Raw genomic sequence first — 21,926 nt, 5'->3', positions numbered from 1 at the left:
GTCCTTTATCCTTTAAAAAGTAATATTGGGGGATAATATGGTTTTAGTTAGAAATTAGTAAAGTAGAGGTGAATAAAAGGGAAAAAAATAGTTGAAGCATGGTTAGTCGATAGTGGCTGCGAGACTCACATCATTATTAGTTTTAATGCATATTGAATTTTTTTTTAAAAATAGAAATTGACTAATTTTAATAGACAAACCAAAATAATAATATGAAACTTTTTCTTATAAACGTATAGGGTAATAAAATAAAATAAGTAACCAAATAATATTAAAAAATGAATAATTTTTCAAGCCTAGACCGACCCACTTAGCGAATGAATTTGGGCTACGTTAGACACAGATTTATTGAAAGGTCTTGTCTAGTCCGAGTCTGACCTGCTCATGCATGCCCCTGAGAGAGCCCGACCAGACCCGGGCTGGGCCATGCCGACCGTACCCATTTGACACATCCACATGGCATGAGTATTATGACCAGGCAAACATGCCCTACCTGACTCTGCTCTTGTTACCCACAACTATTTATCTTTTTCTGACAATTATATCTAGGAATTTACCTATTTTAGCATAGAAGATCCTTCAATTGCCATCCCACCAAAAGTAGCTATAACGCTATTAATGGTTTCAATTATACGATGCCCTTTTCGGAATATAAGTAAACTACATTTGGTTGGATTTAACTATTAAACAAATAATTATACTTCAAATAATAGATTTAACTGTTTAGAGTCAAACTTGTAAGAAAATTATTTAACTACGTCTTATCAGTTATCACATTCAATGAATCATGCATATTAAGATGAGAAAGATTACGTCTTATTACTAACCGCGTTATAAAAATTGAAACTAGACAAACATACTCACAATTATATCACATGAATTTTAATTGCATTAGGATGGGCCCATGAGAACTTAGGATATTAATGTACACATGAACAATATGATAAAATTAAATACATACAATATCCATAACAAAAAACAATTAAATAAACTCATATATATATATATATATATATACATTTCAATTATTAAAACTTCAAGTAGTGAGGAGAAAGAGGTTTAAACACGTGAGGCGCACGTGCCTCCACCAAATTGAGGTGCCTTTCCTTGAGATGCATATACACAATCCAATCTCCATTCCCGTGTGGGGCGGGCATGGGCATGACGTACCCGGTCTCGCCACCCCACGGGAAATGGTACGACCCGAAATCCGGCCCACCCCACCCGAAATCCAGCATTTGCACTGGGAACCTCTGCCCTGACGACACCACCACCGCGGCCTCATCCCTCTCCTCCTTGCAGTAGACCTTCACCACCGCCGCCTTCGGCCTCCGCACCTCCACCCAGTCTATTAGTGCTAGGAAGTGCTCTGCACTCGATGCGCTCGCTATGCATGCACTCACCATGTCTGCCACCACCTTCAGTGTACCACCTCAAATAATTTAATATCATACTCCTTAATTGCCAAGGTCATTTGTTTATTGAATTCATAATAATAATAATAATAATACTAATCGAGTAAGGGGTGTTACATTTAATAGTGTTGACTGGAGCTCGCCAGCACTGGCCTCCACGTAAGGGACTGATAACACGTTCCCAAAGTAGGATTCCAACGACGTCGTTTCGTCATTGCTCAACCGCGCTCTTCCATCGACCACCACTCCAAGTTTGACCGTCTTGGAGCGGTCGGCGGCGGAGGCTAGGGTTTGCCAGAGGAAGGCGGTGAAGGACTCGAGTTTGCTTTTTCTAGTGCCATTGCGGCTGGATTGGGACTGGAGGCGCTCGATTTCGTCGGAGCGGATGTAGTAGATCCGGCTCGTGAGGCGGTCGGGGCCGTCATCGGACGGCGGCTGCAGCAGCGGCGCGTAGAGTTTGTCGAGGGAGGCGTGCGGCTGCGGAGGGCGGCGGGGATTGAAGAGGGAGCGGCGGAAGGAGGGGAGGAGCTTTATGGGGTTTGATCGGGCGATGTCGGCCCAAGCGGTGAGGAACATGTTGGCGGAGTGGGCGTCGGCGGCGCGGTGGTCGAAGGTGCAGCCGATGAATACGCCGCCGCATTTCAGATCCGTCACCTTGTTTGCATTCAAACATAACAATATTAACGATATTTCAATTTGGATCTTTTATCTTGATCCTTTATTTCGTTTATTTCAATTTAGAGCGGAGTGAGAACGTAACATTAAGCAGTGATGGACACAGAAAAAATTATTGACGAAGGTTAGCTATTTTATAATTATACTATAAATGTAATAAGAATAAAATTCAACTGGCAATATAGGAGTAGTATCATAATATAAGCTACGAATTTATACACTTATGCTCATTTTTTTTCTACTACATTTCTTCTTGGAATGAGTCTATTAATATATGCAAGTGTGATGTCTACGTGGCACCTTTCAAAGTAAGCCACCAACTAAATTTAAGTAATAATTTGTGGGTGGAGAAATCAAACACAAATCCACATTCCTAATCTACTTCTACAGTACATTAACCACTCTAATAATTTTATTATTCCCTTTTGATCAAAAGTACGACATAAGTAAAAAGGCTTTAAATTAACGTAACAATTTTAAACAATTACTACTATTGAGCGAATGTGGGTGCAATTAACGGCCGTAATCAATTTTTGTAATAATACTACTATTAGTCTATTATTATTAATACACAATTGTTGATCAATGAAATTTTACTGTCGGATGCCTTTGACGAATATAATATTACCTGAGAAGAGTTGAACTACTCGACATACTCCATTATACCGTGAATTAATTCAACTACCAGTAAAAAAACAGCATATATATAAAAATGACAAATTACTAGAAAGACCACAAATTTTGGTCACATTATATGATCAATCTCGCAAATATGCCGATTAATATCACAAATATTTGGCTCCTATGTCAAATTATATATAGTCCAATGGATGCACAAAGCGATATAATAATACTAAGAGCACGTTCGGTCGACAAGATTATATCTCGTGATTAAATCTGTAGTATGTTTGGTTCATGAGATTGAATTTCATGACTTAATCCTAGATGGATATATAGTCATGTGACGTTTGAGCATCCACATCGACCATATATCGACTTCTAGTCCGCTATATATAATTTAACGTTAGTAACCAAAATTTCGTCGTCAAGTCACTTTTCTATTTTGAGTCCAAGAAAATTCTAAAAAAAAAATTAAAGTCCGTGTCATACCTGAACGGAAAGAAGACCATGCACGAGAACGGGAACGAGCTTGCCGTGAACCGACAAATCCGGCCTATATAAATCGATGTCTCTGAGCTCCACACCCGCACAAGCACAAGTAAAATCAACGCCGCGGTTGTTGCATAGAATCTCCGGCTCGCCTTGGCCGTTCGCCACAATCTCTCCGGCCAAGGGGCTGAAGTAGACCAGCGCCTGCGCTAGGGATTTCTTGAGCACCGCGGCCATGTTTTCGGGCGACCCCCTTTCGACGTTCTTGTAGCAGAAGAAGATCCCGAAGTGTAGGGGCGGGAGGAGCAAGTCAAGGTTGGACATCGGCAGCCAGTGGTCCTGCACCGGTAGGGCGGCGGCCACCACCTCTCTCCGCTTGATTGTCACCGGAAAATCGCCGGAGTTCATGGTGGCTGTTTGGTGTAATGAGATGAATGCGAAATGGTTCTATTTATAGATGCCGATAGTGTATATACATAAGGGTATAACATAAGATTATAGAAGTGTTTATTTTCTTTTTTTATTTATTATAGAAGTGTTTATAGATGGCGATAGTATATATGCATACCCTACATATTTATTATATGCACTTTTGTGTTCAATAATTATGTAGTCTCACTATCTCATTTAGATAGTCATTTTCTTAAACGTTATGAACGTGAAAAAAGTATATACTCCACGTATTTATTGTATGTACTTTTTTATTTAATAAAAAAGGAGAGAGTTTATTCGAAAAATGGAAATTGATCATTTTGATGAGACAAATCCAAAGGGAAAAGTTGAAATCTAAAATTAGACTGAGAGAGTATTTTTTTAAGAACCTGTAATTTGGCTTTGAATATTGAAGCTAAAGCATACTCATGACTGAATACTCATATATTATGTTTAGTTCATGAAATTACAACTGATAATATAATTTTATATAAAAATAATCTTACCTTCAAACTATATAAGGAGAAAAAAGTTAACAGTATTTGAGTATTAGTAGGTATATGCTCTTATGTATTAAACCATCTTTCTAAATAAAATTTATATCGATAATGTTATTTGTATTGAAACTATTGAGACAAGCTACTGATTCTAATATGACGAGTGTATGCCTCCTAACACCAATTTAATTTAATTTAATTTGACGAGTGTATGCCTCCTAACACCAATTTAATTTAATTTAATTTAATTTAATTTGACGAGTGTATGCCTACTGATTCTAATGAAAGAATTCCAATACATTGAGCACTATTATAGTCCTTTAATCAGTATATATTTTTTTATTATTATTTTCAAAAATATCAATAACAATTTTTCATTAACACTTTAATAATGGTAACTCAAATCATCGACTATTAATTAAAGGAAACATCTCCGCAACTAAGTTACTATCATCATCTTTAATAAATTTATACTGGTATTTTGTTTTTTTAATTTGAGGGTAGACAAAGTCAAAGGTTTAAGTTTACACAAGCCTTCTCAACTTTTGAATAAACTAGGTACTACTTCCTTCATCTCATTTAAAGTATGTGACATTACACTTAAAATGACATATTTTACTAAAATAGAAATAGGACATTCTCTACTTAAACTAAAAAATATCAATGTATAAAATTTCGTGCCAAACAAGAAATGATCCACTTCGTGTGGGACGAAGTTAGTATGTATCTAAACTTTGTGAATCTTTTTATAAAAGTTGTCTTTTTATCCGATTTATGGGAAATGCATAATTTGATTTATACCAAATAAGAAGTTCAAGTAAAATATTAATATTGCCTTTAGAGCATCCACAATGGCGGCGAGCGGACCGGCTAGCTGATTCCCGGCGCTGGCCGGTCCGCTCGCCGAACCATTGCAGCCGGCGAGCGGCAAATCGGCGAGAAAAACGGCGAGCGCACGCCGATTTGCGGGCGCTAGCCGATGCACTCGCCGATCGGCTGGCCGCCATTGCAGGCTCCTGATCGGCCAGCCGATTTTTTTTTAGTTTTGGCGGGTTTTAAATATTGTAATTTGGTCCTTCAATTATCGGAAATTACATTTCCGGATGAAGATTTCTGTATAGCAACTTTAATGGAAATAAAAAATCGAAGGGGGGTTGCCGCCCTTTGGACCCCGCTCTCGGGGGCGCTGCCCCGAACCCCATTCCAATCATAACGAATTCAAACTTATTTGATGTCTCATTATGATCATATTGATCAATCAAGTTAATCCAATTACACTAAAAATATCCAACACCGGATAGCGGCGAGGAGTGAGGCGGAGGGGGGGGCTAGTGTGTGGAAGAGGAGTTTTTTTTAATTAATGTGCTTTTTAAAATTTTAATATTATTATTGATTTTCCCCTATCTGTGTCGTACATTTAATTCCGTATTTTGTGTGATTGTTAATTATTTATTTTTATAATTTTGTTTATTGTGGCTAGGCTATGGCTGGACTATTGCTTGTCCAGTTGTTTGTCCTGATGATGTGGCAGAATGAGTTTTTAGTGCTGCTGATGTGGCAGGAGGAGTTTGTGGCTAGGCTATGACTGGGCTATTTCTATTGGAGATGCTCTTATGGAAGAAAAAATATTACATCAAGACTTGTATTTTTGAATCTTTATTGATCTTTGAATCATCAATATTGTACCTTCACTGAGGTAATAAATGTACTATTCTCTCTCTCTGATTTTAAAAATATCAATTTAATATTTAAAAATTAAAAAAATTGTAGTACAATAATTGCAATTATACTACCAAATCCGCCAAGAAATTCTTACTTGCATAACCTAACTTTGGAAAGTTGGGGGAAAAGTATGCTAATTTATTACATATTTTCGAGGTAATTAGGTGTTACATCATAATCGAAGAGGACTTACGTGTGTGATTAGTTTTGAAATGAATTAGTATTACAATTTATTGTGGGACCATATCATATATTATCAATAAGTTGTGATACAAAAGTATGCAGCAACTTTCTTCACTTTGTTAATTGCTTTGATTGAAAACAACAGTAATAATTGCAATAATTTACGAACTGCATATTTCTTATCCAAAAACTTGTGTTAATAGAGAGTCTTGTGATGTGTCAGTCTTAATCAAACACAGAAGTAATTTTTAAAAAAGTGTTCCACCCCTTTAGATTGAAGGAGACGTTTTTATAACCAAGGGCAATTTGGCTCGCAATTATTGTGGGAAGATGGTTTAATCCGAAATTTAAAACGTGGGGTACTTTTAAAACTCCCCTATGATTAATACATTTTCGTTAAAACGTTAAAATGAAAAGAAAACACTGAATGTTACCCATGTTTGTAGCCCGTTAAAATGAAAGCTGGCATGTCACGGGCCTAATTTTGGGAGAAAAAAGAAGGAAGATCGAATTAGGGGAGACGGAGAGATGATTGTCGTGGGTAATCAGTGGAACCAAATGTGCACTATTGAAGTTATAGGATCTAACATTTTGTACATTAAGACACAATTGCTAAACAATCAGCGACCTAACTGACTCGGCAATAACCTAGTAACTTTTACTATTATTCAAGGCTCCAATAAACCAAGTCTAAAAATAGCGGCAAAAGTTACAATAATCTCAAACTCCATTGTCAAAATATATGGATTTAATGTAAGCTACTGTTACACATTTGAGTACATTTGAATGTAAATGATGATAGAAGCCACATATTATCAACCACCATATATAATTATATAGATAGCAATGGGATAAAGCATCATCTACCTTTGAGTTCCTCCTCGAATCGAAGCAAATGCTCGCGAAGTGGCTGCAGAAATAACTTCAGATCTTTAAGAATCTGCTGCTTAGCTTGCGGCTGGACGTCTTTGTCTTCACGGAGCTTTACTTGGATCTGAAAACCAAAATGGCATGGCCGAAATCCAAATGAGACCTAAAAACTTCATAACAAAAACAATACAAAAGCTGATCAATCGTGTATAACATACCTCCAAGTCATCCAGCTCACCAAAGGAGAACTCGGAAACATCAACGTCACCATTCATCTTCTTTGTCTCCCCTTCAATTGCCCATTCTCCTGATTATTTTTTTTTCCAATAGCGTCAAGGAAGATGACTGAGGATAAGCACAGCGAAAAATTCAATAAACATCCAAGAGAGTCTTACCTTTTACTGTTAGTGATAACTCATAAGTATAGCCAACTCTTTTCTTGTTCCTAACAGTAACCAAGAATGCCTACAAGAAAATGTACAGAGATCCTATTGTAAGAACTAAGAACTATCCAAATCGGCAGTAAACTTAATCGAGTGGCATTCAGCCTTCAGGCATAAGCAATCAACCCAAGAAATCCTGAAAATATGAAAATATTATTTTGCTCGGGTCTAGAATAATCCTTTAACCTGCTCACTTCCACTTCATTCTATCAATGTTTAGCATAAATGCATTCATAATGGGGGAGGGGGTTCCAATTTATTTGGATGGATGTCCAATCCAAATAAACATCTCCTCCCGGTTCTTATACAGCAAAAAAACGTTCCGATTTCTTTACAAGCCAAAAAAACCAAGGTATTTGCAGCCGCTAGGATTGAAATAACGAAAAGAGCATATAGAATAGAAAATTTTTCTAGATTGCAAATTTAACAAATGTCATTTTGAACAAAAAAGAGAGGCTAAAATAAGTTATTAACTACTACTCGGTTCAAATTCAAGTTCTCATAAAGGTTTACATTGAGAATAGACTGAAAGATGGCATTGATTTGTACTCCCTCCGTCCCACGTTACTTGAGGCGTTTCTTTTCAACACGAGATTTAAGAAAGTGGTGTTTAATGAGTTAAATACAGATAAATAAAGTAGATGAGAGAATAAAGTAGATAGAGTAAAGTAAAAGAAAGAATAAAGTAGATGATATTTGATGTTTTGTTTTTAGCTAAAAAGAGAAATGACTCAAGTAACTTGGGACAACCCAAAATGGAATATGACTCAAGTAACTTGGGACGGAGGGAGTATGTCTTTATCTCCAAAAGCTGGCAGCAAATACATCAGTTTTAGACAGTTAGTATTAAAGGCACTCACATCTCCAGAGCATCTTGTCACATCTGTTATTTCAGCCTTGCCCCCAGAGAACTCTAGTGAACCCATAGAGAGAAGCAACTCCTGAAATCAAAGACAAAAAATTGAAATGGGATGGCAGGGCAGAGTGTATAGGAAAGCCAATTGATCAATATCCACAAACAACAAATATAATTGTATGAAATGACACAAGTTTCATCAAAATCCAACATTAAACATGCATATCTGATTCTTCTTCTTCGGGGGAAACTAACGTTTTTCACACAGGTCATGACTCATGCTCATGCCTAGTTAATTACAGCCAAACTTTAGCTAAAGTGATCATATTTCAAACACCAACAAGGTCTATACATAAAGACTCCCCTCGATTTATGCTAATAATGCTCTTGTAATCCTCAACCCTAACCCACCCATGGCACTGCCCGCTATGCAACTTCAATCACAGATTCAAACAAGAGCCTTTCCTCACATCAATGAGCAATGAACTTGAAGCATTTACATGCTCAAGCCTTGCGAAAATCCAAACTTTAACAATGTCATAATCATGGGCAAACACAGAAAATTATCATGATAGGGGCTACATATTCAAATTTTATGTGGGATTTTTGCATATTAATTCACACAAAATACTAATAAAATTACAATACTACTATTATACAACTAGAAAAGTGAACAAGAAATAATTTAGGAAGGGCTTAAGCCCTCCCTTAGGCTTATGTGTGTCCGCCAATGGTCATAATTGCATGAATACTACTACTACTATTCTAATTCTTCCTGGTTAAGCCGAAGCACAAAGTCAATGAATAAAGTACCTTGATTCTCTCATTTGCCCACTTGTTTAAATTCTTTTCCTCCCACGTTCCAGCCTGCTAAGGTAAAATATGATAAGCAAAAAACTGAACATTATAATGGTGATTATCATAACAAGCTAGTTATATTCAAACTTAATTCCACCAAACTAAAGCAAGCTAAACCCTAGGGTAGAAGTTGTTCATCTTAATCCCTATGAATCACATCCACATGATACAATCAATTAGTTAATATCACAGTCCAGAGATCACTCAAATGCATGATAACCATTTCTATATGAAATAAGGCAGCTCGTAAATGGAAGGCTTTCCGATGATGCAAAATGCATACCCGATTCCAGGCGGAGCCAAGGTGAGATTGGGTGGGCCGATTGCAGGCATCCGCCGGGTCAATCTTCTTGGGCGCGGGCAGAGGCGCGGCGTCGCGGCTCGCCTCTCGCACCCAATAAGTGTAGGAAGCTGATTCCGCGGCCTTCTCCGGCGACACAGATGCGCCTCCCTCCATTGTTCGCACGGATCAAATGCCTGACGAATTCGCCGATAATGGGATGCGGAAACCTATAAAATTCTTGGGGATTGAGGAGAGAGAAAATTGAGGTTTTCGGTGTGATTCGAGAAGGTTCCGAGAGAGTGGGAAGGTTAGCTGCTTGGCAGTGGTTCAACTTCGACTGCCTGTAGATTTGAGAGACTGATTATCGTTTTTATTTTATTAATTTAATTTAATGTTTATGGTAATTAGTTACTGGTGGTAGGGTTTTCTGGTTTTGGATCCAGCTATTTGGGCTTTCACAATACTTGTTTCGGGCTTAATAATGAATGGGCTAAGATATAAAATCCATTGGCCTTCATAGTACTCTCTTTGTCCCAAAAATAATTCATTTTGCTATTTTTATCTATTCACTATTTTTATTTATTTTTAAAAAAAATCATCATACATACGTCGGGCAAATAATATTTGTGTGAGACTGTCAAGTGGGTCAAATATTTTACTATAAACCCATACCAAATGATATATCCGCCGTATTGTCTTACATGTACATCTTCTTCTTCTTATTATTAAGACGGGTAAAATATTTGGATTCAAAATAACAAGTGGGAGGTGGAGCTGCAAGTGTTGTGGGGAGAGTTACATGCATGATCTCGGAGAAGAACAAGTCATGGACTGCAGTGATCTCTGGATAGATCGAGTTTCAAGATTATGTTAGGGCGTTTGCTTGCATACAAGCAATGCTGCTTGGTGATGTCAAACCTAACAAGGTGACTTTGGTTAGTGTCTTACCAACTTGCATTGATCACACATGGGAAGAAGAAGAAGAAGAAGAAGAAGATTCATGGCTATACTTGACCAGTTCGAGATAAATGAACAACAGTTGATTCAGAACTATAATTTCTCTAGTAGCATAAAAGATGGGAGTAGTGTTAAATCCTCTAAATTCTGTCCCACATCGACTTGGTGAAGATCTCATCTAATCTATATAAGTGTGGATAACCATCCCCTTATGAGGCCTTTAAAGGGGTGAGTGGCTCATTTATAATATGGTATCAGAGCGGGCCCAAGTCGATGATGGTTTTCTCTTTATCTCTTATCTACCTCACGAGTGGAAGACCAATGTCCTTTCCGGCCCACATCGATGATGGTTTCTCTTGCATTGCCTACCCACGTGATGGAAGACCGATGTCCTTTCCGGCCCACACGTGAGGGGGCGTGTTAAATCCTCTAAATTCTGTCCCACATCGACTTGGTGAAGATCCCATCTAATCTATATAAGTGTGGATAACCCTCCCCCTTATGAGGCCTTTTAAGGGGTGAGTGGCCCATTTCTAATAAGTAGTATACCAAGCAGATAAGAAAGCTCAAAAGTGAAAACTGCTTAAAGAATTTGTAAAGGATTCACAGTGACACAGGTCCTAAATAAAAAGAGAAAAGTAGCCTTAGTAACTGGCTGGCTGCACAACACCAACACCAACACCAACACCAAAATCTGTCTGGAAGCAGTGCACAGTGCTGATTTATCTTTCAATTGAATTGAGGCGAGAGGACCTGCGCATCGAACATCAATCATTTGAGATTAGAATTTTGTACTAATCTATAACACATTACAAATCAATGAGAAATAATAGTCATGAAAATGGAGGCTTATAGGGCTAGGTCCTGTTTAATTCTTTAGAAGACTAATAGGTACAAAGGTCCAGTTAACATCCTTGTGTTGGAAATTTTGAATTCCCTGCCCCCGTTAATAGTTATGCAAAAGTATATAACATGCAAAATTATGAATTTAACTACTAAATGCATTTTCAGTCAATGAGTTTAACATCAGATTATAGTTTATATACTATTAAATTCTCTTTAGAAACTTTGGAATGATAGCTGTTGAATTTCCAATGTAACCCCAAAAGACAATATGACCAACATAGAGTTCTGTTTATACACACTTCTTGTACAATGAGGAAGGGGATTAAAAGAGCAAAAGCATCCCTCATAGCATACAATTAAGCAGATCAAGTTTGGTATTTTCATAAAAATTACACAAATACAATATATATCTATGAGGGGACATAGATATATCAGTTGGGTAGTGATGAAATGCAAAATCTAAGTATTGTACAAACTCCAAACTATGATCTGGACCGTTAGAAAATATCAACAGATGACAAAATAACAGCAACAAAATATGTCAACACAACATCAACCGTCGACATTTCTTGACATTTTTTGTTGCTATTATTTTATCATCGGTTGTCTGTTGACATTTTCTAACGGTCCAGATAACAGTTTGGAGTTTGTACAATATTTAGAGTTTGCATTTGATTACATCCCTATATCTGTTTATACACACTTCTTGTACAATGAGGAAGAGAATTAAAAGAGCAAAAGCATCCCTCATAGCAATATAGCATACATTAAGCAAATCAAGTTTTGTATTTTCATAAAAATTACACAACTACCATATATATCTATGAGGGGACATTATTAAACCATTTAAATAGTAAAGACAAAGTAAACATTTGATGCTTCTTCCAGTTTGTGTAACCGAGCACACCCTGAAGCATACTCCTCATTTTCTACTTAAATTGCCATCTTATTATTACAAACAATTACCATCTTAAGCAAGAAACTGAAGATAAAATTAGAATTTTGGCAATAACCATCTTAGTTTTGCAATGTACAAGATCCTAAACAACCCTTCTATTAAAAATTTCGAGTTCGATCCCATATCACTTTATCAGCCTAACATAAGCAAAATGCTCAAGAAGTTTCTAGATCATAAAGGAGAGCATAAACTTGATTCGGAACGTAGAAGGAAACCAAAGAGTTCATTTGAAATCAAAACGTTATCGTTCTTAAACCACCTACAAATATAGATAGCGACATAGAGAAAAGAACACATATCCTATACTGTAAATAAACAGGGGCATTCCATCAAACATTAGATTAAGCCTAACACATCTCAGATATCATCCTATTCATGCTAATATCCCAGCACAACAAACTTTACAATCTCTGCACCATGAAACTCGCAAGAGAATAATCTGATGCATTGAAGCGTGCAGACGAACAAACAATTCCAGACCTTGTTGGAAGATTCGACTTTTATGACTTCATGAAATGCCTAACAAATAACACAGAAGCCTAACTTAACAAGCTCTCAAACCTAATCCGACGAATTTCAATCAGTACCCTAAATTCCCAATCATCCACACGCATAAAGAGTAAGCTGCAAATGCAAAAGTATTTCATGAATTACCTAACGAATAACACAGAAGCCTAACCTAACAAGCTCTGAAACCTAACCCGACGCATTTCAAGAAATATCCTAAATCCTAAGCTGCGAGAGGCAACGAAAATCACACCTCAAGATGTCTTGCTGCTCGAATCAACTGGAGTTGAAACATCCTTGTTGACAGTTGGCGCCACGTATATTCTAGCTTTCTTAAGGATTTCAGCCACGGTCCAATGCTTCCGCTTGCTGAGCGGCCGCGAAGGATCCAACCTCACCTGAAATCGGAACCGGAAAACGTGATGTCAGTCAATTGTTGTACGAATCATATGCGTGCGAGAGAGTGTGTATGTGTGAAAGAGTACTGACGCGATCACCGATATTGCAGTTATTTTGCTCGTCGTGCGCCATGAATTTTGAGGTGCGCTTGACGTAGCGGTTGTAGAGCTTGTGGTGGAAGAGACGGTCCACCGCCACAACCACGGATTTCTGCATTTTGTTGGACACCACCGTCCCCACCACCGGCTTCATCGCTGATTGATTGGTTTCCGACTACGGTTTTTCTCCTTTACTTCTGCTTTCAACCCTCAGGCCGGCGGCTAAAACCCTCCTCCCCAAACAGAACGACGTCGTTCCATCCTCGGGCTTAATGGGCTCGGTTGGGCTTCAAGTTCAGCCCAAATTTAAACGAAATTGGTCTCTAATCGTTTTTAGTAGTAGTGTAATGAATTGAAAATGAAATACTACCCCATTAAATATGAAATTTTGAAATCATTTGCATTTATTTTATTGGTGTATCAAAAATATTGGTTGAATCTCATCCAAATACATTATATTATGTGTAAATTAGATAATTGAAAATTGTGATTGATCGTTTGGCTTGATAGATGAGATGGATAGTATTACTACCTCTCTTACCAAAAGTTTGTCTCATTTTTCCATTTCCGTCCATCCCCCAAAGTTTATCCCATTTCACTTTTTATTATTTTTTATAGTAGGCCTCATATTCCACTAACTCATTTCTACTCACATTTTATTATAAAACTAATATATAAAAATAGGACCCACAATTCACTGACTTTTTCAACTCACTTTCCGTTATATTTCTTAGAACTCGTGTCGGGTTAAAGTGAGATAATATTTGGGAGATAGAGGTAGTAATATGATAATTGAATTATTGCGATTATACAGATTTGTGTTTTAATAAATTATTAAGGATACTATAAATTCAATAACATTTTAAAAAGGATTAGGATTTTTTGTAATTTATGCGAATATGAATAATCTAAAAACAAACAAAATCAATATTTGGCGATTTCGCCATTGCCTTTATCCAGGGACACATATATTTACAAAATCCCACGTTTTAAAAAGATAATCCTGAGATGATGAAAAAGCGAATGGACGTCGGAATATCATGTGGAAATATCCTCTATTCAGCTGAGGCTCTTATCCTATTTACGTATATTCATATGAATTCTGCTAATATAGAAAACAACAATGAAAAATGTAAGGCTCAAATTCCTGTTTAGTGCCTAAACTTTCCTTCAAATCACAACAATCAGCATAATCTCTAGTCTTGGTTTTGAAGGGTAAAGAAAAAAAAATCAAACCAAAACCGTTATCCGTCTCCCGCTTGGCTATCACTATCCCTCTGGATAAACCCACAAAACATTTCTTGTTTTCTTTTTTCATTTTTCTAGCATTACAGTTGTGGATCAGGTTTCTACAATTTTTCTCATTCTTGGTCTAGTTTCTTTGGCCATTATCACTGCCATTTAATCTTTGAAATTTGGGTTGCAATTACAAATATGATTTCTAGGCTTGTGGGGTTTGCGTGATTGACTGATTTAATGTCTAACTTTGCGTGCTTAGTGAGCTTGTTCCAGCAAGATTGTGTCTTTACTGCTTCATGAGGCTTAAAATGTGGAAGGCGTTTCATGTTCTTGATGAGCACTTCACTTGTCTTATGTCAAAATCTAGTCTTGTCTAATTATAGTTGTGTCTCGGATAATTCTTTCCCCTGTGGCAATGCTTCGATTTCTGGGGTGCAATTGAGTTGTGGGAGGAGAAAACATAGTGGGCTGGTGCCGAATGCAAAGAAAAAGCATTCAAAGAAGAGGAGTTGGTGGCAGAGGTTCTTCTTTGATGAGGATGGGAATTGGCTTGGTTTGAAGGATGATGCTGCATTCGAAGTGCTAGAGGAGGAGGAGGAGGAGGTGAGTGATATGGGGTTATCCGCGAATGAGAAGTTTGAGGCGTGGAGAAGGCGAGCAGAGGCTATTGTGGAATTGAGGGAAGCACAGGAGGATGTGAAGAATGAGGAGAATCGGAGGTGGGAGGACTGGATTGTTGATGGGACGTATGATGGTGATGATGTTAGTAATGGTGGTTCATGGGTTCAAGACTCTAATGGGGCGGTTGGGAAACCGGGAGATGATGTTGAGGATGATTTTAGGGAGGTGTTTTCTGGTAGAGGGTTGGCTAAGTCTGTGAGGGATTTAGTTTTAGGCAGAGAGGATGATGATATTCTGTATGAAGATCGAGTTTTCCGCTATGCCTCATTCAATTCGGTGAGTTAGAGTTAAGTTCATTGTCATAGAGATAAATCCATTTGATGCATAAGAACTCTATAATTATACCTTATTGGGTAGCATTGTTGTTGTGGAATTTGATTTCAACTTTTAAGCCTTGCCTTGCAGCAACATATCTCTAATGTTAGAACTTGCTGTGTTGCATTTTTTCTATAAAAATTATCAAAGTTCCTGTTCCAAGTAGCAGAGCATGTATGTATGACTAGTATTGGCCATAATTTATTAGTGTGTTCTGTGAAAATACTCAACATTTAGAGTAGTTAATAAACCTGAAAATAGTATATTTCGATGCTTGGTGCTCGTATGTTTTTCATAGAACGAATTAGTAATCAGCCTCACACAATTTTCATCTTGTTAGTGAGTAGTATTATTCACTATTTTCATTACATTCTTTCTCATTTCAGGCTAAATTTTTGGCAGTCCTGGTCATTGTTCCATGGGCTGTGGATTTCTTGGTTCATGACTACGTTCTTATGCCTTTTCTGGACAGGTAAATCTTACCATACGATGTATTTTCGCACTCGGTTTAAAGATACAAACTAGCCTTTTATTTGTTTCTCTAGAAAGTAACCTGATAAGTATGCTAGTGCTTCTTCGAGAAAAATAAAAAGTACAGTCTAATATCACACGATTCATACCTTTCCACATTCAGATTACTTTTTGTCTCAAAGAAATGGCTAACTCGATCTTAGTAAGATATGTGAATGTTAACTGAAGTTCTGTTCTGTGTCAGCAACTTGATAGTACTACTTCATGCTGCCAAGCGTGATGTTAGCATGTTATTAATGCTGCTCTTCCTCATGTGATGTGAACTTGTATGCATTAAGCTATTTGTTCAAACCGCACAAGTTATCTGAATTGTTGACAGTATTTTACCTTACTACGCACACTGCAACTAGCCTTCGCCCTTCTTGAGCATTTGCTTCAACTGGATTCTACTCTCCCTTTACTCCTTTCTCATCTTTTAGATGTATGAGATAACTTTTATGGACTTGACTATGAATTCATTGCCGCAGGAGCATATTTGCCTAATATTAAAATTTGACATCAAGCAAATTGCATAAGTATAAAATATTAGATGATTGCTTGATTACTCTTTGAACTTCTGAAAAAAATCTCTACTTCCATATAGTAGCTTATACAGGTATTTGCTAAACTCCTTATAAATAGCATTTATATGAATATAGTAATTATTAACGTTAGGGGGTGTTTACTTTGAATAATAGGATAGATTGATAAAACATAGGATTATTTTCAGAGGATAGGATGGTCAAACAAGTTAAAATTAGTCACTCCATCAAGGTAATGGTGGATTATTTTTATCAAACAATCGTACTACTCAAAGTAAACGTCCCCTAAGTGGCTGCAACTGCTGCTATCTTATTGTTACATAGTTTTGTCAATGGGGACTTGATGAGTTCTACAATATCTTAACCAGATATGTAGAAAAAGTACCACTCGCGGCACAATTGCTTGATGTTAGGAGGAATCAAAAGCTTGAAATGGTCAAGTCTCTAAAACTTGAGAAAGCACGATATCGGCTTGAAGTAGAGATTGGTAAATCTCCCCCTCTTTCTGATAAGGACCTTTACTTGGAGTTACGACAAAAAGCGTAAGTATTTTAGTCCCCACTGGCACATTTTAGTGAATCTTGTCAATTTACACATAATTATTTTCTTTTGCTTCATCTAACAGCTTAAATTTCATGTAAGAATTGAAGAAAACATTAATTATGCATAGTTATGATTCATATGAATAGGATCACTGCTACTCTCATTTTTACTAGAAAAGGGAGCTCGAGTCAGAAATCTTCTAGCTTTTTCACAGTGCCTTATTATTGTTTTGTTTGGATTGTCTTTTGTAGCATGTAGTTTAACATCATTAGTTGTGTCTTCTCTATAACCGACAGGTTAGAGCTGCGAGATGAATGGAGATTGGAGAACCGTAAAGCATTTGCTAACATTTGGTCAGATATGTTGTTTGGGATCTCAGTATTCCTTCTTCTCTACTTCAATCAGAATCAAGTGAGTTATCATCAAATCATTTTCTCTCTTCTTTTCACTTCTATCACGAGCAAAATTTTCTTTGTTCCTTTTATTAATATACAAGAGAGCAGATTACTTATTTCTCATTTCACGGTTCATACAGAAAATAACTATAACCACTAGTAATGTTCAACATATCTATAGAAAATAGTTCTACTCACTACTGTAACTGTTGAGACTTACCATTTAAGAACATAGCAAAGTTCCCAGAGGTCAAAATTCTATGTGAACCTTCCTCATCAATTGAGAATAAGAAGTTTTTTTTTTTAAGGATATTTACTTCCACTATTTTTAAGACGCGTCACATACTAGAGACTTACCAAGTTAAGTAATGTAGGACTGGCCTAATATATTACAGTTGACATACATTTAAACAATACTGACAATTTATGTTATAAATATAATCAACGTAATTTTTAAAGCACGATTACAATCCTTGAGTTTTAACATATAAAGGCGAAATTTTGTTATTTTGGTTACATCTTCAGTAATAATTATTTTTTTCTATCTGATGTTGTCTACGTTCCCCTGCAGGTAGCCTTGCTGAAATTTACTGGTTATAAGTTACTGAATAATATATCAGACACCGGAAAGGCGTTTCTTATTATACTTATCACTGATATTTTTTTGGGGTAATTTCTTGGCTATTCTCTCAATCATCGTATTTGGTTTCCATATAGCTCAGCTAAATTCATCTCATATGTGAAGTTTGTGTGATATTTTTACGGTGTAGTTTCATCGTTAACTCAGTCATATAAATGTAAACCTTCCTGTACTGTTCTGTTGTGGCGAATAGTTGTGATCCGACAGTGAGTAGTAGTCACTGTACTTGTTCTCCGTGATAACTAATTGCATTTAGCTTTCGTCTTAGAAGCATTTTCTTTTTAATTTAAGCTTATAAATTTTTAACTTGCAGATATCACTCTGAATCGGGCTGGCAAACACTGTTGGAGGTCATGGTAGAGCATTTTGGACTTGAGATCGATTCGAATTCCATAACAATCTTCGTATGCCTGATCCCAGTCATCCTTGATGCTTGTGTGAAGCTGTGGGTACGTTTTCGTTATACTTTAGTGTGATATATGCCTCAATAATGTTTTGTGGAAGAGTTGCTTATTTTTTTTCTCTTGTATCGATCTTTCGTACATTTGATTCATATTCCAAGGCATGCTGTCAATTTACAAGATACTATTTTTGATGTGGCAAAATATAGGCCCCGCAAACTTAACACATATCCTAGAGTAAAAGACCAGTTTCGTCCATATTCACATTTACTTTCCTTCTTTCGAATCCGAAAATTTAGTGGACCCGCAGACTCGTCAGTTCTGCTCTGGATTCCATCCATGCACATGTTAACTGTTGCTGCTGCTGCTTTGCCTTTTCAGTTTTTTCACTACTTAAAGTTGTTCCATCTTCTAGGTGGCTTTGAATGAGCGTCGTTCTTACTGTTTTTTTTTTTGCCCTTTCAATGCTGTCATTCAGTTGTCATCGTATCGTTTCCTTAACCATGTCCTAAATCTTCAGTCACATGCCTTCCCAGTTGCTCACTTTAAGATTAATAAAGATGAAAAGCAATGCAAAGAACGATACGAGAGAGAGAATTGGACGAAGAATCTCTTATTCTTTCGACATATATATGAGTTTGTTTATGATTTTCATTTTTGTAGGTTTGTTTTTACCAGAAGTTACTCTTCAAGATGTTTTGAGCTCGTGTATATATAACGCCTTCGATTTTCCTTTCCTTTTCAGATGTTCAAGTTTCTGCCTAGATTATCCCCAAAGGTGGCCAATATTTTCCAGGAGATGAAGAGACATTAGGAGGATTTCGCTACATACACACTGGTTCTCTCTCGGCTTGGGCTCTCGTATTCTTTTCATATACGAACATTTTTTCATTCGTGTGGCTTGCTTCCTTAGTTTGCTACACATTCTGTTGTACTAGGCTAGAACATTTATGTCCATAATTAAACACTCATAACACTAGGAAAGATTCCTAGACTAGTTGAAACAATAATTACGCAGCGCTGCGTAAAAATCGGTCACTTTACTTATCCCCGTCCCCTCGTCTCTCATTGATGTCAATATTTACTTCAACGAACTCTCGTACTAGCTCTAGCTAGCTGGAGACAGGTGACCACTAGCTGTAACGAGTTCTGGAGCCTCGAGGATTTTCCAGATGTCCGTTTCTGGCTTGTCGTGTGTCAGGGTTTATTGATCCTGTTGTGCTACCTGCCATGAGTTGTAGGACCTTGTAGCATTGAAGGTGGTGATGCCAGTGGAAACACATGCTCTGTTGGTTTGAAGTCCAGAATGCACATTTATTGCATCTTATTTGGATCAAGTTTTCGTGAAGAACGAATGGAGTTTGACTGCGGCCAACGCCTCCTCGACTCCCTCCACCGGAGCCTCCTCGGCCCGGCCTTAAAATTATGGTATGTGTTTTGGTTTGGCATTGCTCGCACATGAATTAGGTCTTATCTGTGAGTTAAGGGCCCCCCTATCCTGTGGGGTCTATCTCCGTCAGTGACGCTCGTCCAATCCAATTTAATTCAACATTTTTATAATACTTAATTCTCTCGTATCCACATATACAACCTTCGACTTGATTTTCTACGGTCATTCATAACTCCGCTTAATAAAATATTTTAAATTACGTTCTCTCTCATTTCTTTCTTTTTCTCTTACGCACGAGATTTGAATGTTAAAATTACAATAGTTTTCAAATCCTTTTTATTTGTTGTAGATTCGAACTATCTTTTGCATAAATTTGGAGCTATGATTCAGAGACATGTTCGGTATCGAAACTCAAAATTGATTGATGGTTTTGAAGCTCGTTGTTTGAGTTATCTAATTGTGTTATCGATTTAACTACTGGACATCCAACAACTGAGTAATTTACTGGATCCTGGAGTTTCCAGATGGTCTTACCGCTTCTGTTTTCTGATATTGACGACAACCTTTCTATTGTCTATAACATACATGATGAAATTATGTTTTAGAATCCTCCGTTGTGTTTTTTTTTCTTATTAAAAAGAATTAATGATGGTTCTTTATTTACTCTCATATTGACTTGAATCTCAATTTCTTGAATGAAGGGAAAACATATAGTATCAATTATATTGCACTTAATTGACACATTCATTATGTGGTGATGGATCAGGTCTGGTCTTGATATTAGAGGATCCATCTACATGGCCTACACTTAAATGAACCACGTGATATAATATCCAGTAACATGTAGTATATTTATATGTACATAATAAATAATTAAATAAAGTTAATTAATAAAGTTGAAGAGATGTCATGTACTACAATCTTGTTTTATTACAGTTTTCTAAATCACGTCGATCTGAATATCACAAAATTAAATACAGATTATTAATGTGTTGACTGAGACTCATGAGTAATTAAAAGTCAAATAAAGGAAAATGAATTTAAGCATGTGTTGAGTTGGTGTGGGTTCTCCTTCATAAATATTTTTGCTTTTCTAATTCATATGTTTGTGTTAATTTTCCTTTTTAATTTTTTATTCAAAAGAAGAAGAAATTAATTAAAAATTAGATAGGTAGAATTAAATCTACATGTAGCACATTATTCAATTTTTGTATTATAACTATTGTTATGGATTTAACAAAATATAGTAGACTAAATTGGGAGTAGCATGTAGGTGGATAGTATGGCTATGATATTAAGCACTAAGCCAATCTAATTAGGTCTAATTATGAAAACGTGATTTATTTACATGTATACAAAATTAATAACCTATCTGAAGGGTGGCTAATAGCTTGCTTGCTAATAAATAAAATTCTGCCCGACCAATAAGATGTTTAGACATAATTGTAGAAAAAAAATATATTCCATATGGATGTCATCACTGATGAATTAAATGTTTGTTTATTCATAAAGAAAATTACATGTTTGAATGAAAAATACGGACAATATATAACATATAGACGATTTCATCATGGGCTACCTAGAACAAATCCAAACATCAAAATTTTTCTTGTTGATTTCAACAATTTAACCTAATTACACAGTTTTAATAATCATTAGAAAAAGAAGGTGCTATGTTTTGATCAATCACATCAAATTAAATTTCTGTAGTTACTGTAGATGTAAATCATGTGATATATTGGAATATTAATTTGTTGTTGACTGATTATACCGTAATTTTCAACAGTAATTAATGTCGCTGAAATTAACCCCATTTGATTAATTAAGTTTATTTTCTAACACGTGGTTAGTAGGCTAACGACATAAATTGTGTTGTACTTACAAAAGCTGGCGTTTGGTAAGATTTGGTGGTAACTTTAATTGTGACAAAGGTATATTTTGGACTTTTGTTTTTGTCAAATTAGCCTTGATAAATTAACAATGACTAGTAATTAATAGAAAGTATTTGAAATTGTTTACCTTATGAATATAAGGCTTAGAGTTTCCAATAAAAGAAAAATATAGGGCTTATAGATTTTATTATTCGAGAGATCATTGTCGTATTTTCTAGCTCGTATATACTAGAGTATATGGTGATTTGCAGTGTACTGTATGTCACTAT

The 21,926-nt window shown here is 36.4% G+C and overlaps 4 protein-coding genes across 5 annotated transcripts; 1 reads left to right on the top strand and 3 right to left on the bottom strand.

The window, feature by feature from the left end:
• Positions 1-873: 873 nt before the first annotated feature.
• Positions 874-3,637, bottom strand: LOC121799215 (coniferyl alcohol acyltransferase-like). The gene is made up of 3 exons (XM_042198553.1): positions 3,201-3,637; positions 1,533-2,069; positions 874-1,418 (listed from the first exon to the last, which is right to left on the bottom strand). The coding sequence occupies exons 1-3, from the start codon at positions 3,606-3,608 to the stop codon at positions 1,029-1,031; spliced, it is 1,335 nt and encodes a 444-aa protein (XP_042054487.1). The 5' UTR covers positions 3,609-3,637; the 3' UTR covers positions 874-1,028.
• Positions 3,638-6,678: 3,041 nt separating this feature from the next.
• LOC121799961 lies at positions 6,679-9,708 on the bottom strand. Its single transcript, XM_042199493.1, has 6 exons — positions 9,345-9,708; positions 9,017-9,070; positions 8,208-8,288; positions 7,300-7,369; positions 7,123-7,211; positions 6,679-7,028 (listed from the first exon to the last, which is right to left on the bottom strand). Exons 1-6 carry the CDS (start codon positions 9,516-9,518, stop codon positions 6,894-6,896), a joined length of 603 nt encoding a protein of 200 aa, XP_042055427.1. The 5' UTR covers positions 9,519-9,708; the 3' UTR covers positions 6,679-6,893.
• A 1,150-nt stretch (positions 9,709-10,858) lies between these two features.
• Positions 10,859-13,334, bottom strand: LOC121799962 (30S ribosomal protein S17-like). Its single transcript, XM_042199494.1, has 3 exons — positions 13,102-13,334; positions 12,866-13,010; positions 10,859-11,054 (listed from the first exon to the last, which is right to left on the bottom strand). The coding sequence occupies exons 1-2, from the start codon at positions 13,261-13,263 to the stop codon at positions 12,867-12,869; spliced, it is 306 nt and encodes a 101-aa protein (XP_042055428.1). The 5' UTR covers positions 13,264-13,334; the 3' UTR covers positions 10,859-11,054; position 12,866.
• An 824-nt stretch (positions 13,335-14,158) lies between these two features.
• Positions 14,159-20,315, top strand: LOC121799960 (chloroplast envelope membrane protein-like). 2 transcript variants are annotated; one of them, XR_006050404.1, is made up of 8 exons: positions 14,159-15,305; positions 15,731-15,816; positions 16,765-16,938; positions 17,236-17,350; positions 17,906-18,003; positions 18,288-18,423; positions 19,121-19,803; positions 20,115-20,315. XR_006050404.1 is itself a non-coding variant. In XM_042199492.1 (7 exons), the coding sequence occupies exons 1-7, from the start codon at positions 14,673-14,675 to the stop codon at positions 19,187-19,189; spliced, it is 1,311 nt and encodes a 436-aa protein (XP_042055426.1). In that variant the 5' UTR covers positions 14,159-14,672; the 3' UTR covers positions 19,190-19,937. The 2 variants fall into 2 exon arrangements, 1 of the variants encoding a protein (XP_042055426.1); XM_042199492.1 differs by lacking the exon at positions 20,115-20,315 and having other exon boundaries at positions 19,121-19,937.
• Positions 20,316-21,926: the final 1,611 nt, after the last annotated feature.

The sequence above is a fragment of the Salvia splendens genome, chromosome 4 (assembly GCF_004379255.2).
Source record: "Salvia splendens isolate huo1 chromosome 4, SspV2, whole genome shotgun sequence".
Lineage (NCBI taxonomy): Eukaryota > Viridiplantae > Streptophyta > Magnoliopsida > Lamiales > Lamiaceae > Salvia > Salvia splendens.
Note: the sequence above shows the minus strand (reverse complement) of the source record. Positions and strands in the feature narration are given on the sequence as shown.